General features: G+C 38.5%; 1 protein-coding gene across 4 annotated transcripts in view; it reads right to left on the bottom strand.

Annotated features, from left to right (window-relative positions):
* Positions 1 to 16,715, bottom strand: part of LNPK (lunapark, ER junction formation factor) — a 100,984-nt gene extending 84,269 nt beyond the window's left edge. For 3 of the 4 annotated variants that reach the window (XM_027865922.1, XM_027865925.1, XM_027865924.1), the window contains exons 1-4: positions 16,639 to 16,715; positions 10,331 to 10,419; positions 5,589 to 5,630; positions 4,526 to 4,713 (exon numbers count right to left, since the gene is read on the bottom strand). In XM_027865922.1, coding sequence (XP_027721723.1) covers positions 4,526 to 4,713; positions 5,589 to 5,630; positions 10,331 to 10,357 — 257 coding nt within the window. In that variant the 5' untranslated portion in view covers positions 10,358 to 10,419; positions 16,639 to 16,715. Of the gene's footprint in view, positions 1 to 4,525; positions 4,714 to 5,588; positions 5,631 to 10,330; positions 10,420 to 14,241; positions 14,304 to 16,638 lie in introns of those variants that run through there. The other variant, XM_027865923.1, reaches the window with a different exon arrangement.
* Positions 16,716 to 17,342: the final 627 nt, after the last annotated feature.

Here is a 17,342-nt window from a genome sequence, read left to right as displayed (position 1 = left end):
GCACCACCCAGCTGCCCCCACCTCTACCGTTCATGGAGTTTTCTTGGCAAAGATAAAGGAGTGGTTTGCCCTTTTCTTCTTCAGTGAATTAAGGCAAACAGAGGTTGAGTGACTTGACTGGAGTCACACAGCTAGTAAGTGTCTAAGGCCAAATTCGAACTCAGGTCTTCCTGACTTCAGCCCCAGCACTCTATCCACTGAGCCCACATAGCTGCCTCATCCGTGTGTGACACATAGTAGGTGCTTAATAAATGCAAGTTGACTAGTTATTTACATGTTGTCTACCCCACTCAAATGTACACTTCTTGAAGGCAGAAACTTTTTGGTTTGGCTTGGTTTTTGGCCTCTCCTTGTATCCCCATAATTTATCACAGTGCCTGGCACATCCTGACTGAAAATCTCCTGGGCTCAGTTCCTCTGCTTTAGTTTCTTTCCCAATGTATAAAAAAAGAAGAGGGGAAAACCACAGAGGAAATATACAACTAATTCTTCTGGGTACATTTTCTGTCCCCTGTGTTGAACTTAAATGGATTAGAATTCTACAGCTCTGGAGCTTGCAAGAAAGGTGTTCAAGGGAGTTCTATAAGTATGACTTTATTGAATTACCTGTGAATATCAGCTACTGAAACATAGATGAAAGCTATCTCTACAACCAAAACTTTCTCTGACTATAAAGACTAAAAAGGTATTATGCACAGTCATATCTTAAACATGAAAAGGAAGGAATAGGGTTGAGAATAAGGGACAAGATGAAAGGCAAGAGGTAAGAAAAGTAGGTTTAAATCAAATTAAGTTTCTCAGTATTCTATTTGGCTAATATTGAACAAATTTTTGCTAGAGATATCACATGTCCAATATTTTGCCTTGTCCCAAATTCAAATATTCCAATACTGAGAATGCGAAATGTTTGAAATTTATAGGGAGTATACCTTTTTTACAGACATCAGATTTATCTAGGTGTTCTGCAAAATACCACAAACAGAAGCAGAAAATAAGGTAGAAATTCATGTGCCTTTTGCTGTTACTGTTGCTACAAACTATCAAACTATTTCCAAACTTCAATTTCCAATGAAACCAGAAAACCAAGCCTTATCCTGTAAAGTGGCCCACATAACAAACACAGCAGAACAGAGAGAAAAGACCTCCCTCATTTTCAAGCAATTTTTGTTTTCATTACTGTTTAAAACTGCCAACAATGACAAAGTCATAAACTCTACTCAATTTACAGAAAGAATTAGAAATGAATGGCTGCTGGTTTCTTCCTATATTTAATATAATCGCAGAAGTTAAAAAATTACTGAAATTAAAACAAAGTTTCATCAGTTGGAATTGTCACAAATGTGAGTGAGTCAACATTAATAGCTCTAGTATTTAACAAACCAAAGGAAAATTCTAGAAAAAGAGACAAGAGCAAAAGACAGTGCAATCAGTGACACAGGAGGTACAATAAAAACCTTGTTGTAATCAAAACAGAGAGATCAGTCTAAAATAATTTAGCATTTTCGAATTAAGTTTTGTTCCTCTCAAATATAAGGAGTTAAAATTTAAAAGGCATTAAAACCAATTCATTAGAGAAAATGCTTTTCAAAATAAGAATATGACGCACTTGACTATTAAAATCATTTTACATATTATCACAACTGATCCTTAAAACAATCCCATTGAAGTACGTAGTGAAAATACTATGAACTATACTTTATAAGTAAAAAACTAAGGCTGGAGAGTTGATTTGTCCAAGATCTGGAATCCTGAATCTAGGCCTAATTCCTCCTTCCTTTTTTTTCATTTTCTTTCTTTTTTTTTTTTTTTTGGCTAGGCAATGGGGTTAAGTGACTTGCCCAAGGTCACACAGCCCCGTGATATGTGTCTGAGGCCACATTTGAACTCAGGTCCTCCTGACTCCAAGGCCGGAGCTCTATCCACTGCGCCACCTAGCTGCCCCCAGGCCTAATTCCAACTCCAAGGGCTCTTTCCATGATATTACACTACTAAAGGAGATGCAATTGAACCCCCAATTTGGCAATATTAGTTTACTTTTAATTAGAACAAGGCAGAATTCTTGCCAGACCTTTTTTGAATACAAATATTTTTAACCAGAAAACTATGTGGAAACAAATACTTTTAAAGTATGTTTAAAATTGCTTTTAAAAGTTTTACTTAAGATAAACATATGCTTTGCAACCTTGTTTACAGTATGTTTTCCTCTTTTTTTTGTCATCAATATGGCACATGCCTAAATTATCATAAACTCAAATTAGGTTCCAAATTAATGAGTTAACAAATTAAATTTTATCATATGTAGAAATTCTGCTTCCCTACTTCCTACCTCTAGAACACACTAGAATTTCTACATCAAAGTAACTGACCTTCTCCCAACTGTTAGCAACATGATTACTCATGTTTTCCATGTCACAATCAAGTGAAATGATATAATCCAGCCAATTACTAGCTGGCGTTCCCCAGGGACTGAGGAAGAAAGGTATAAGGGCTGGAGCCAAAAGAAAAATCCAAGTAAAAGTAGAACAAGCCTTTTTTTGAGACAGCTGATTCCCCCATTCAGTACTCTACTTCATTGACCATAAACCTGGTTATTAAACTCATGCAGTTAACAAAAGGAAGCATGAAATACAAGCCACATGCCCTCAGTTCACTCAATGTTCCAGAGAAAGGATGGAAATACAAATATGACAAATTAAGTCAGATACATAGTGGACAGGGTGTTGGAATTGAAGTCTGGCAGATTGAGTTCAAACTTACCTCAGATATCTAACATCTGTGTGACCCTGGGCAAGTCACTCTCTACATCAATTTCCTCATTTATTAAAAAAAAAAGGGGGGGGGGGGGGGAAAGGGGTTAGATTCAATGATCTCCAAGGTTCTTTGAAGCTCTGAATCTATGAACCTGTAATTCCAATTGGGATGAAAAGGAAATTCAGTCAAGGAAAAGGATATTTCCCCCATCCTATCCCTTAGGCAATGGATTAGGACAATGGAGATCCTCCTGTTTTCCTTCCTCGTTTTCCTCAGGTAATATCATGAGTCCACAGTAGTGGAGTGGGTTGGGTGAGCTGAAGACACAGAACTTGAGAATCTTGGAGGGGGAATTAAATTAGAAAACAGAAGTGGAATTCCCTTTCTCTATGGCCCTTTTCTGTAGACTGAGGGCCTCCAGGGTCCTAGGAATTCTCTTGTCTAGATTGTCTGAACAGGAATTTCAACATAATCCAAACTCCATGGAAAGGTATACACCATTTAATTTCCTGCGTATAAGTGCTTTTCTCTGTATACATGTGTTCTCTGTAAAGCTAATTACTCCTAAGAACTTTTTAGATGATAAAAATATCCATGCAAAGTAGTTATTTAGCAAACTGGCATATTTATCTGTAAAAATTTCCCCAAAACATTAACAGTCTACTTAATTATTATACGTTCAATAGCTATATATCCTTGTTTTCAAGGAAAATCTAGAGTTATTGTGTACAATCTGTTAAGCCACATTATTGCCAGAGTCAAAAGGTCCCAAGTTCACAAGACCCTTAAACATTAGCAAAACATGTTTCAGTGGAAGGGCAATCTAATTCTGGTACACGAGTTTGTAACAGAGCTTCTCCAATTCCTGACCACTATCATTTTTTGTTTGTTTAAATAAGCCTAAGGAAAGGAGCTCAGGATAATTGATTATTATATTTAGCTACAGTGTCATAGCTAGAGTAAAAAGCACTAAAGAAACACAAGATTTCAAAGAAAAAAATGGAAATAAGTATGGATAATAAACTTCAAAGCACTATGCAAACATTCAAAAGCCTATATACACATTTGTAACAGTTGGGACAAGACTAGTTCTTATAGGTTCACTAAAGACAGCATATAATGTTTAGGAGATATGCTTCCTGCTCTAAATAGTTGCTATAAAAGATGTTTTTTTAGGTTGGTTTTTTTTGTGTTTTTTAGGCAATTGGGGTTAAGTGACTTGCCCAGGGTCACACAGGTAGTAAGTGTCAAGTGTTCGGTGTGAGGCCAGATTTGAACTCAGGTCCTCCTGACTTCAGGGCCGGTGCTCTATCCACTGCGCCACCTAGCTGCCCCAAAATATCTGGTTTTTACAAAGTAATATTCCCACTTAAAGATGAAAAACTAATATTTTTATAACTGAATGAAAGCAATACCTATGTCCTCTTTAACTTAATACTCCAGTGCTAGCATAGTAAATATCACTATTAAATTTTTTATTTAAAAGTTGTGAAGTACGCAAGCATCATCATATCATATCATATGAGCACATCCTAGAAAGTCTTTGGATACTAGCTGCTCCATCAGAAGGAGTTACCTAACACAAGATCTCTGCTCTATTTTAAAAAAATATATAACAAATCTTCAAACTGTCAAAAAGCAAACCCAAGTATTCAAATGCCTGTAAGAAGCCCCACTGATACTTTAATCCACAATAAAAGGAACTGACCAGAGGAAACTGGTTATTTGGGGAAAAGAGAACACCAAAAGAAAAATGAAATATATATTTACTTACATCAATGGAAATGCAAAAAACGGGAGTGTCATAGTGAGTCTTGCTGTAAATTCATCTGGAAGATACCACAAGTATACCACTATGCAAGTAAACAGGTAAAGGAGTGAGGAGTAGAGGAGTAACCTTCCAACCCACAGTTTCTGTAATCTTTGATTTTTCTCTCTAAATTCTTCTAATGCTTGGATTTCCTATTAAGAGAGAATTGTCACATGTTATTGAACCTCAAAACCAAAACATTAAACAATTACTGAAACATTAGAAATAACTTTCTCCTACTCATATTTCCATTTACAAAATACTTCTATTTAAATGTTTAATTATGTTTTATCTTCAGAAAAATTAATATATTTCTGTTTTATAATAACTAATATCATCTGATAATAGCCTAAAATCATGCCTTAAGCTTTCATATACTTTTAAAAATCAAATTGTTATAAGTCCATTAGATTATTTAAAAAAAAAAAAATTGGCTTTAGAAAATGTAGTGAAAATTGACATTTAAAAAACCCATAAAACTGGTTTAGTTCTTCTGTCTACTCATTCTCTATAGCCAAAATAAACATAATCTACAGACCCCTTCTCAGATTAACATTTTAAACACATAAAATACTTAGGATTACAAGGGAACACTGTAATATTTAAATATAGTCATCAAAATATTTTTTAAAACCACGAGTTCATAAAGACCAAGTTAAGAACCTTTGCACTAAAGGAATAATCACCATGGCACTTGTGAAAGGATATTGAAAACTGTGCAAAGTGAAAATTTGGGTATACGTAAGAGCTTAGTTTACTCTATCAGCAATCCTGATTTACACTACACTGAAGATCTGATTTCACTCTGACAGGTTCCATTGCCTGACACAGACTTCTAGACTCCCTAGTACAGTTTGATTTTTTGAGATTGTGTTACATCAAGGTTTTTACCCGACTAATTTCTTACTAGCATAATTCTAATTCTGTAGATCAGGTTTTGCTTCCAAAGAAATGGATGCTACTTGTTACATACAACGAGATAATTTTCTATTCAGGTCTGGAGAAACTTGAAGGTTAAAAAACATACCTTATCTATATTTTCCAGAACTTCTACTGTTGAAGGTTTTGCCTGTTTACAGAAGGAAAAAAAAAAATGGAGACTTAGAACATGTTACACTATAAAACCTACTTTCACATTCAGTAGACATTTGGGTATTGATGCACCAGAAAATACTAGACCAAAAGACATTTCTCTTGACACAAGTTTGAATTTTCCCAAATATCATCATATAATACTGTCAATGTATTTCTAAGTAATCATAGGCATTTATGAATCATGTTAAACAAGAATAACTATAAAATAGAAATGGAGTATTCTCTAGCAAACAAAAATTCTTATGAGAACATGAAAAGCATTTTTATAGCCACTATTCTTTTTCTTCAAGATACAAAAGATTCTTAATTCTCAGAGAATCAAAATTAAGTCTATCTCAGTCTCTATGGAAAACAATTTCACAACTGGAAAAATACAAAAAAGTTATTTAAATCTTTAAGTGATTTAAGCTTTAAGTAGGAGTCTATTCTTTAAAAGAATCTGATTTTCTGTAAGATCATTTAAAATCTTGCAAAACTATGAAAACCAATAAGTTAAGTTCTGCCTAGTTTTTCTAAAATATTCTTTAGCAGCTTTCTACAAGAAAAGAAATATCTATTTTGATTTTGAGGTAGTGAGGCATTGTAATGGATAGAGCACCAGACCTGTTCTCAGGAACACCTGAGTTTGAATTACACTTTGGATACCAACTAGCTGTTCAACCCTGGGAAAGTCCCTTAACATCTCTCAGTCTGTTTCTTCATTTATAAAAAGGAATAATAATGACACTTCATGACAGAGTTGTTGTGAGGAACAAATGTAAAGAGATATGAAAGCCTTAAAAGCCATGTGAATGTTAGTTACTACTTTCATAAAGGAATCAAGGACAGTGTTAGGCAAGAGTTTGGGTTTCACAAGTTTTAAAAATTCACTGAAGAGTGAGAGAAATTCAAATTTGCCACGATGCCTCACACACCATTTGAGAAAACTCATGCTTAGCACTTAGCAGAATATCTGTGCCTCTGGCCTTTAGCTCAAAGCCTGAAACTTCATAGCAGGTACTTAAAATGTTTGTTGACTTGACTTGAATATGCCTGTGCCATATAAACTTTTGTAGCCTAGATAGTACTAAAATGCCATCTGTTGCCATTGCCACAAAACACACAAGAAATGCAGGGTGAAGGGAAGGGATAATCAATGAAATTGGTAGCTAGGCAGAATAAGCGGTACATTTCCATTTTGTTATTTGTTATATTTCTTCACTGCCAGTCACAGATTAGATCCTCCACTATGAAGTTCATATTCAGACATTCTTAACAGTAATAATAAGCAAACTGCCTAATCATTCATTGCATAATGCCTGCTCTTGTATTTAAAAATGGAAACCATATAATTTGAATTCACCAGATACAAATTCTATATACCTTCCCCAAATACATGACCTTTAAATAAAATTCCCTTACAAATGTTGCTATCTGATGTTCTCTTAAACTCATCACACTTTTTAAATGCCTAAGATTTTTTTCTTGCATTCAGTTTAATGAGGATTTTGCACATGCATTTATTCAGTGGAACTAGAGCTCCAAAATTCAATTACATATAACATTTCATTCCAAATACCTTTAAAATGAAGACCCAAAACATCTGAGAAAGGAATGAGACTCTTTTTTTAAGGATATGAAATATGGCATCTTGCCACTACACCCACTACCACTTTCAGGCTCTCCCTCTACTCACCCCCTCAGTCACTCAGAAACTTCTCTTTTGATTCACTCAGTCCATACCTTCCACCCAATCAAGCTTCCTGTAGCTGCTGTCTACCCACCTCCAGATGTTGTTCCTTTTCTTTCCTCAATGAATTCAGAGCCTGGCTCAATCTTTCTCTTCTCCCCAACTCCTGCCCTCATACGAGGAGACTTCACAATATATACTGACTCCCCCTCAAACACCCTAATCTCTCAGTTCTGTAACTTACTCATTTCCCATGGCCCAGTCCTCCACTCCATCTAAGCCACACACAAAGGTGGTCATACTTTTAAATCTTGCCATCTCCCACAAATGTACCACTTCCATGTTCATGAACTCTTAAATTCCCTTACATAATCACAATCTATTGTCTTTCCACCTCTCTCTCTCTCTCTCTGCCTTGTAAAAACCCTGTTCTCTTCATACACACCATGACCTCCAATTCTTCAATCCCCCAATTCCTTCCCAAGATATCACCTCTGCACTAGCTACATTCTTCTCCCTTCCCCATCTTTACCCCTTGATGAGTAAGTTTAACTCTACACTATCCATTTCCATAGTCTTTTGACCCCTTACTGTACTGCCTATCTTGCTCTGCCAAAGGCTCAGTCTTAGATCACTCTCACCATTCACTGCCTTTGTTCCTACACATGTGCTACTGAATGAAGCTGGAGAAAAATCACAAAACTGTGCCGATTGAAGCCACAGAGTCCACAAGTTTATATTATATGATTTCAATTGGGCCCTTACTGCAACAAAACAATCCTTTTACATCTTCCTAATTGACTCAGCTCTCCCACTTAAGACATATTTTCCAAACTTTTCCATCCCTCCTCAAAACTCCCACAGTTCCCCTCCTTAGAGCCTCTCAGCTCAAAGCTTTGCCTCATATTTCACTAAAAAAAATCGAGGCCATTTGCTAAGAGCTCCCTCTTCTTCCCTATGAAAAAAGAATTGTCACATGTTATTCAACTCATGATGTTACTGAATTCCTCATCTTGTATCACTTAGGTAGCTTCTGCCACCATCTCCTCTTTTACCCATTTCACATGAGGAAGCCTTTCTTACTAAGGCAAGCCTCTCTATACACACAAGTAATCCGAATCCATCCTGTCTTCTCCATAAAATTTTCCCCTCTATCATCTCCAGTCTTACTTTTTGTTCCCACTCTCTTCCTGTCTCCCGACTGCTTCCTTACCACTTAGAAAAATTTTCATGTCTCCCTCATCCTCAAAAAACCTTCACTTGATCCATCCATTTCCACTATCACCCTGTTCCTTCCCTTTTGTACCTAAACTTGAGAATGCTGTCTACCAGGTGAGCCTCCATTTCTTTTCCTCTCACTCTCTTTTTAATTCTCTACAATCTGGCTTCTGACATTATTCAATTGAAACTGCTCTCTCCAAATTTACCAATGATCTCTTATTTGCCAAATTTAAATGGCCTTTTCTCAGTCATTGACCTTTTCTTTGATACTGTCATTTTTTTTTGTCATTTTTTTCTCCTTGATAACTCTCTTGTCTGTAGGTTTTCATGACACTGCTCTCTCTCCTGATTCTCCTCCTACTTGTCTGACTGCTCCTTTTCTGTCTTGTTTGCTGGATCTTCATACACATCACCATCCTTTAACAGTAAGGGTCCTCCAAGACTCTGTCCTGGGCCGCCTTCTCCTTCTATAACATTTCTCTTGATTATCTCAACAGCTTCAATTGTCCATTCAAATGGATTTGTCATCTCTATGCAGATGATTCTCAGATCTATTTATCCAGTCCTAACCTATCTCCTCACATCTCCAGCTGCCTGATGAACATTTAGAATTGGATGTCCAAAACTGAACTCTATCTTTTCCAATATCTTTTCCAATCTCCCCTCTTCTTAACTTCCCCCTTTTACTGCTTAGGGCACCACTATTCTCTCAGTCATCCAGGTTTATATTCTAGATGTACTAGTCTACTCCTTACTCTCTCTCTCACACCCCCAGTATCTAATTAATTGGCTAGTCCTGTCATTTCTACCTTGGTAACATCTTTCATATATACCCCTTTTCTCCTCTGACACTGCAACCACCTTGATGCAGGTCTACATTACCTCACACCTAGACTATTGCAATAGGCAGGTGGTTGGTCTTCCTACCTCAAGTCTCTCCCCATTCCAGTCTATCCTCCACTCAGCTATCAAATTGATCTTCCTACAGCACGTCTGACAATATCACTATCCTGGTTCAATAAACTCCAGCAGCTCCTTCTTACCTCCAAGATCAAATCTAAAATCCTGTATTTAGCTCTTAAATCCCTTCACAACCTGGCCCCTCTCTACCTTTCCAGTCTTCTTACACCTTGCTCCCCCTGCCCATGTACTCTATGATACAATAACTGATCTCCTTGACGTTCCTCTCACATAACAGTCCATCTCCATACTCTATGCATCGAACTGGCTCTCCTCCATACCTACAACTCTCGGCCTCCTCATCTCTTCCTTCTGGCTCCCCAGACTTCTTTCGGTTCCCAGCTAAAATCCCTTCTACCAGGCTCCCTAATGACCCCCCTGTAAGATTATCTCTAATTCATCCTGTATAAAACCTGTGCTTGAGTCTTAACTTTGCAGCCTCAAGCAAGTCAATTCACTACTGAGCTTTAGTCTCAAGTCTGCAGAAAATCACTGTCTCCACCTCACAGGCAGTCATGAGGCCCAAATGAAATGATATTGACAAAGTATTTTGCAAACTTTAATGAATTAACAAATGTCAACTATTCATTTCATTAAATCAAGAGATGCCTGAGTTATTAAAAAACTCTACTGATTTGAACTTTCTTTTTTTAAAGGCCAATCAAACCGAAAGGAGAACACACACACAAAAAGGAAAACCAAGGCTTAGAGATAATATCCAACTAACAGTCTATTCTATACCACACAACAGATTTTTGTAAATAAGTTTTTATGTCAGATTATTATCTCAGACTTAAGAACTAACTTAAAAAATAAAAACTTACCCTCCATCGGGAAAATAATCCACCCATCTTTTATCTGTGAAGACAGGCTACGATGATGCCTTTCATCAATTTTGTAATGGAATTCACAGCTAGAAATAAAATATATGTTTATTTTCATGTTAAATGAACAAAATACATCTATAATTTATTCTAAGATATTATGGTTATAATGCCAATAAACACTGTAAAAACTAGTTTATTCTGACTAATTTGAAAATTATGACAATTTAAGAATAAACGACCACTTATTAAGCAATTACTATATACCAGGAACTAAGCTAGGGACTGGGGATACAAAGACAAAAATCAAGATTCTCCCTAATCTCAAGGATCTTACATGGAAGGGGTTACAATGTGAAACATGTTCTCAGGAAAGTAAATACAAAATATATGCAAAAGCAATTTCTACTGAAGCCAAATTGCAAATGACCATTCTTAGCCAAATTCTATTAAGTGGAGATAATATGCAGACAGAGTATAGACAAGTTATTTTCTAAGAGGAAAGTTATTAAAAAAAATAGAGAGATAGAATCAGATAGCTTGAGGGGATCATGGACTCAAGAGAAGGTTTTTGCATACAAACACTGAGATTGCTCCTTAACTAAATAACTGATCTTTTTCATAAAACCCTCCATTTATGGAGATGAGATAAGATGTTAAGCTCCTTAAGGGCAGGGACTGTCTTTTTCTTCCTTTCTTACCTCTGCCACTTAGAATAATGCCTGGTACATAATAGAAGCTAAATAAAAGTTGACTGACTGATTGTTCCTACAAGTTAAAACATATAAGTCTTAAAGGAAGCTAGAGATGCAAAGAGATGGCAATGAGGAGGGAACGCATTTCAAACATGAAAGATAACGTCTATAAAGGCAGAGAGGCAGAATATTGAGTTTGGGGAACCTATATGGAGGTAAGTTTGGAGGGAATATAGAGTGAAAAATTTATAGAAATAAAAGGAAGCCACTGAAAGTTTCTGAGCAGAAAAGTGACATAATCAGACGTGGGCTTTAGGAAGATTATTTTAGTTGTTAAATGTAGTATGGGCTGGAAAGGTAGATAGGACACAGATTAAGATGCAGCAAATGAAAAGGAACTATGAGTCAGTTAGAAATAAGGTATAGAGCCCAGAGCCACAAAACGCAAGAAAGAGAGAATATTGGGGGGAGTAGGTACAACAACAGTCAAGTGGTACAGAAAGGCCTAAGAAGAATAAAGACTTGAAAATGTGTCAACAAATTTAACAAGAGATTACTGCTAACCTTGAAGACAGTAGTATCAGTTAAGTGGTGAGGTATGACAGAACCTAGGAGCTAAGGTACAGAAGATGAGGTATAATGTAGAACAGAGGTATCAAACAGAGGTATTCAGCCCACACACCCATGACACTCCCAAGTGCTGGCAGAACCAGATTAAAATACAGTTTCTCCCTGATTTTAATGGGCTGATGTATTCATAAAAAAATAAATAAATCTATGTAAACATGTGTGGTTTTCTAAGACAATACGTGGCTCACAGGGATCTTTATGTTCGGTTTACTGACCCCCTTTGTATTTGAGTTTGCCACCACGGATGTAGAGAATTTTATTTCCTGGGAGTTTGAGTAAGAGAAGAGAGATCAGTTAGTTTGAAGAGATGGTAGGATCAAGTGAAGATTAAGCTTTGCAAAGAGCCTGGGGGGCAAGATTTGAATCTAATTTTTCCTGATTCCAAGTCATGGAGCTAACCACTACAGCAGGCTAATTCTCATAATATAATCCATTCCTCCAGACTAACGTGGGGAATGCCAATCTGAATTAGGAAAGACTCTGAATTAGATATTATATGTAAAGATACGGCTATTTAAGCTTTAAAAAAAAAAGATTTCCAAAAAGGACTTTTTTTTTTTAATAAACAGAGAATGATCATTAGCATTAATACTAATCACATCTCATACAACTAGGAACTTAAATTCTTTAAAAAGTTTGTCCTCAGTTTTACTTCCCTCATCTTTGTTTAAAAGTGCTTATTTATATTCTTTATACTTAATATGACTCAAGAAATGTCTGTCGAATGGAACTAGATTAAAGGTGATGTTTAGCTCAGTTCACTCCTACTGCCTTCAAACATGCCTAGCCAGAGCTTCTTTAACATTCACTTGACTCTCATACTTTCAAGTTGCCTTGAGTTTTCTCCTCCTTTTTGTAAAGCTGAACTCCTATGGGGGAAAAAAAAGCTATCTTCATTTCCTCACATTACATTCGCTTCTCAGCCCTTTGCAACGTCTTCCACTAAACTTAAAATGCTCTATTTAAGGTCCTCTTTGGTCCACCTTCTTGGTGATCTCATTGGCTCTTACAGATTCAACTATCATCTCTAGGCAGACAATTCCTTATCTACATACCCAGCCCTCATCTTTCACCCAAGCTCTAGTCCTACTATCACCAGCTGCCTATTAGATATCTCCACTTGGGTGTTTCATGTTCAAAATTCAACATATCCAAAACAGAACTCATTATTTTTCCCCTAAACCCAACCCTCTTCCCATATTTCTATCAATTTCTAGACAATCTTTCCAGTCACCTAGGTTTGCAACCTAATAGTCATCCATTCTTCTTTGTGACCAAGTTCCAGCAATGCCTCTACTGCCTATAAATCAGTTCTACAGTAATTCCTTCTCATGACAAATACTCCAAGAACACACCTAGTGCCAGGATCAAAAACCCCCAAACACCCCAAGAGTCTGCATCAAAAGCAGAAAACTTGGGTTTCAATCCTAGCTCTACTATATCCTAGCTTGGTAACTTTGGGCACAGTACTTAACCACTCTGGGCTTCAGTTTCTCCTCTACGAAAGCAAAGGACAATCAAACAATTCTCAAACTTCCTTGTCTTTAAAATTAATGGGGAGCCATTCCCTCAAAGAACTTTTGTTTGTGGGTTATATCTATGGACATTTACAGTACTAGAAATTTAAAAGTTTTGCTATTATTATGAAAATCATTTTGCCTTTGCAGACCCCAACAAAGGGTCTCAGGCTCCCCACCCCAGGGATCCCTAGACCATACTTAGAGAACAACTGGACTAGATAGATTATCCCTAAAGCATTTTTCCAGCTCTGAATACTGTGATACCTCTCCTCCTCCAGGCCCTGCCCTAACCCTTGGTCATGGAAATCGTTTTAAACCAGATCCCTAGATACATTTTTAAAGGAGAGGTAGAACAAGTTACTATCTATGTTCAAGAGCACCTAAGACTTGCACAATAAAGGGTCAGATATGTCACATTAATTTTTGCCAGTTCACAGATAAAAAAATAACATGATCCAGCTTAAAAAGGTCCTGGACAGGGGCAGCTAGGTGGCGCAGTGGATAGAGCACCAGTCCTTCAGTCAGGAGGACCTGAGTTCAAGTTCAAAATCAGCCTCAGCACTAGCTGTGTGACTGTGGGCAAGTCACTTAACCCCAATTGCCTCACCCCCCCCAAAAAAACCCCAATGTCCTGGACATTTCTATATAAAAGGAACGGAATAAACATATTTAAAGCCATATGCAAGAGCCAATGCCTTACTACACATATGGAAATATAAAATAGCTAAGTAAGTGAAATATTTTTCTTCTGCTTTAATTTATGTACACTTTCATCAATTCTCACATGTAGTCTTCTGTGTAGTCTAATCTCAAGGCCTACTCTAGCTTAAACACCCACGGAAAATATGCAAGATCAAATATCTCTACTATTTCAGTGTTATGCACTAAATAATTCACTTGACATCAAATCAGGAGATGGATAAATCCAATGACACTCTCCCTCAAGAACATGCAAAGATTCTCTCTATTCCTGTTCAGATGTACCTTGGAATCACTTAAGTTTTCAAATGCGTTTTCCAATATGTAATATTATCCACTATATTAAATATTTTAAGATGCTACTTACAAATTTTAGTTTGGGAATTGTAATTCAAAATCTTGCGGCATGGATATTCATATTCTTAACCAACATACTATTCAGAGTGGATCAGGTACAGTATCTTCTAAAAGTACAACAAATTATTAAATGATAAGTCAAAAGTTTAAGTTCTATATATTTCACATATTAAGTAAAATTATTTTGCCTTCATTTTCTCTGATATAAAACATAAAAGCAAAATAATACCATATTTTATTAATATACTGTCATAGGTCTTCTAGGGAGGAAAAAAGCAAAGGATGATTTCTTTTGGCTAGGTTCGTTTAACTTACCAAATTTCAAATCTACTTTAACAGAGATTAAATAATCAGTGGTACCTTTAGAATTCCCTGCAATATACCAGCACTTCTTAGTAACCAAAGTAAGATTCAAGGTGATCTGCCATAGAAGCCTACTCTTTCAAAAAATAAATAGGCTATTAAAATTACTTACTATAATGCAATTTTGTGAATTTGATATCATCACCCTCATCTATCTGAAACTGTACACCAAAAGAAGATCTTTTTAAAGGATATTCTGGGTTATTATGAAATGACTCAATTTTCAATAATGCAACAAGTAAGTATATGTCACCACTTCCTTGTGAGGGTAAAGACAAAAAGGAAATATTATTTGCTTTTTTAATAAATCACATATGTATGTACATATGTATTGTGTATGTCTTATAATACAAATGTGTGTTGTATTGTACTGTGTATACACTACATATATTATTGTACTGTCTATGTCTATAAAACAAACTTGTTTGATACCAGTTATATAGCTGTCAGCTATTAATGTTATTTTACTTTAAGTCTTATCATAACAGAATTACCTAACTTTGGTTTCACTGATGACAGTATGTCTATAAAATTTAAATATTAAAATTAAACACACCCCCACCACTGCAAAATTCATTTCTCCTAACTTTGTGGTTCAGATAAGATTAACTGGTCCTTCCAGAGAAAAAACAACTCATGGACCAAGGAGGACAGCACAAGAGTATTCCTATACAGTTTGGGATAGTAAAAGCAACATGTACCTAAAGGAAGCTCCCTAGAGTAAGTAATCCAAGTTCATTCATACACTATGCGCTGCGGGAACAGAAACAAAACTGAAATAGTCCCTGCCCACAAGTAGCTTACATTAACAGGGGAGCCAACAGACATATGTATATCGTATGTATGTATATACATACGATATACATATATAGGTACATACAAAACACATGTAAAGCAGAAGGGAGTGAGATGCCTTGACTCTCAAAAAATCCTAACATTGCCAAACAAGATTTCAATGTTTCTTTTGAACAGTTTTTCTTTATTTGTTATATACATATGATGGTGCTTCTCTCTGAAGTGGTTTCTAGGCTGTTCAAATAAGAAATCTATGGGTGGCATTTTAAATAGAAGATTACATCAAGGAATTTCTCTCTAGTGTTTTTCTTCTATTGATAACAAAAGCCTGAGTTCTTAAGACATTACTAAGAAATTGTATTGTACAAGCAGCGAAAATCAGAAGTCTCAACCTGGACAAGGATCCCCAAAGAACTGCCCCTTTCCAAGCAATTTCTAAGAGATCGGTTGCCAGGCACGTGGTATATGGCTCGTCTCCACGACCAGCAGCCAGCAACACGAAGTTGACCCCACCACCCCTCTTTTTCGCACCCAAACAAAAAGTCTCTCCCGCAGCCGAAGCTGGGTTCCCTCTCCTCCCGCCCCGCTTCCTCTCTTGGCCACGCCTACCAGTCCGACCTACAGGGCCTCCCCAGCTCGCCCCTCCCCCCCCGCGGGGCTCCGCAACCAAATAAAGAGGCAAGTGGCTGCTGGGGGAGGCGCGCACACCCGAGCCGCTCCCTCCGGTCGGGGCTGGGCGGCGTGACACTGACAGTTTTCAGCTCTCCGGATCTGCATTGGGAGGCGGGAAGCAGCAGGGTCAACGCTGGACCCACGAGCCCTCCGTCCCACCCCAGCCCCCACCCGCGGGGAAGGGATGTTCACAGCAACCCCGCTCATCCCCAGAAAGCTACAAGAGCACAGAAAGGGCGAGGCTGAGAAGGGCAACTTTCACCCCCGCCTATGTCGGGGCTGGGAAGACCTCCACCACACACGCCCACACCCCCCAGGCCCAGCCCGGCTCCCCCTCCTTTCTCCTCCCCTCCCCCTGGCCAGGGCGGCCCGGGGGTCCTGGGCATCAAAATGGAAAGGGGAGGAGGCGGGAGTGAGTCAGCCCCCGGCTCAAGCCCTCCAGCTGCAATCGCCGCCACCTCAGCCTTTTTCTCTTTTAGGCCAACGGGTGCCGGGCGGCCAGAGAGAGAGCTGGAGGGAGAAAGGATCCCCGGGAGCCCTTCACCCTGCTCCTTCCCCCGTCCCTGCCCGGCTCTACCTGCACGAAAGGGGCCGAGTCCGGTGCTGACGCTCGCCCGCCGCAGCCGCCGCCGCCGCGGTCGCAGACAGCTTCCCCCCGCCCCGGCAGGCAGCAGCCACTAGTGACAGAGCGCTCCAGCAGCACCTTCCCATCAAACACCGCGCCCCCGCCATCCGACCAATCAGCAGCGCCGCCCCGCGCGCCGCGCTCCCCTGTCACGTGACGGGGGCGGGCAGTTGAGGCGGTTGAAGCTGGCGACTGCAGCGGCGCCTGAGGCTGGTCTACTCCCCGATGCCTCCCTTCTCTCTTTGATTGGACTTGAAGTGGCCTCAACTGTATTTCTCCATGACCTCCCTCTAGCAGCCCAGGTTCCCTGCTGTTGAAAACGACGAACTGCGAAAAGTCCTCTGGAAGCCCTACCGGCTGCCGGGGGAAGAGGACGGAGGAGGGTTGGTGCCATCCTGAGGGGTCCCCAAATCAGATGTCTCCCAGTCGGCTGCAGGGCAAGCGCGTGTGCGACCAGGCCCACTCCTTACTCCGGAATCTCTGACCCTCCCGCTCTTCTTTAGAGACTTCAAAGTTGTCAATAGTGACCTTTCTCATTGAACGCCTTTCAGGACTAAAGTAGCAGCAAATCCTCACACGTACCTTTAAACGGCAACTGATGTTAATCTCAGGTTTTTTTGAGTTCTTTTATTCCTCGGAGCCAGAGCAAAACAGGG

The sequence above is a fragment of the Vombatus ursinus genome, unplaced genomic scaffold, assembly GCF_900497805.2.
Source record: "Vombatus ursinus unplaced genomic scaffold, bare-nosed wombat genome assembly UNPS02014779.1, whole genome shotgun sequence".
NCBI lineage: Eukaryota > Metazoa > Chordata > Mammalia > Diprotodontia > Vombatidae > Vombatus > Vombatus ursinus.
Note: the sequence above shows the minus strand (reverse complement) of the source record. Positions and strands in the feature narration are given on the sequence as shown.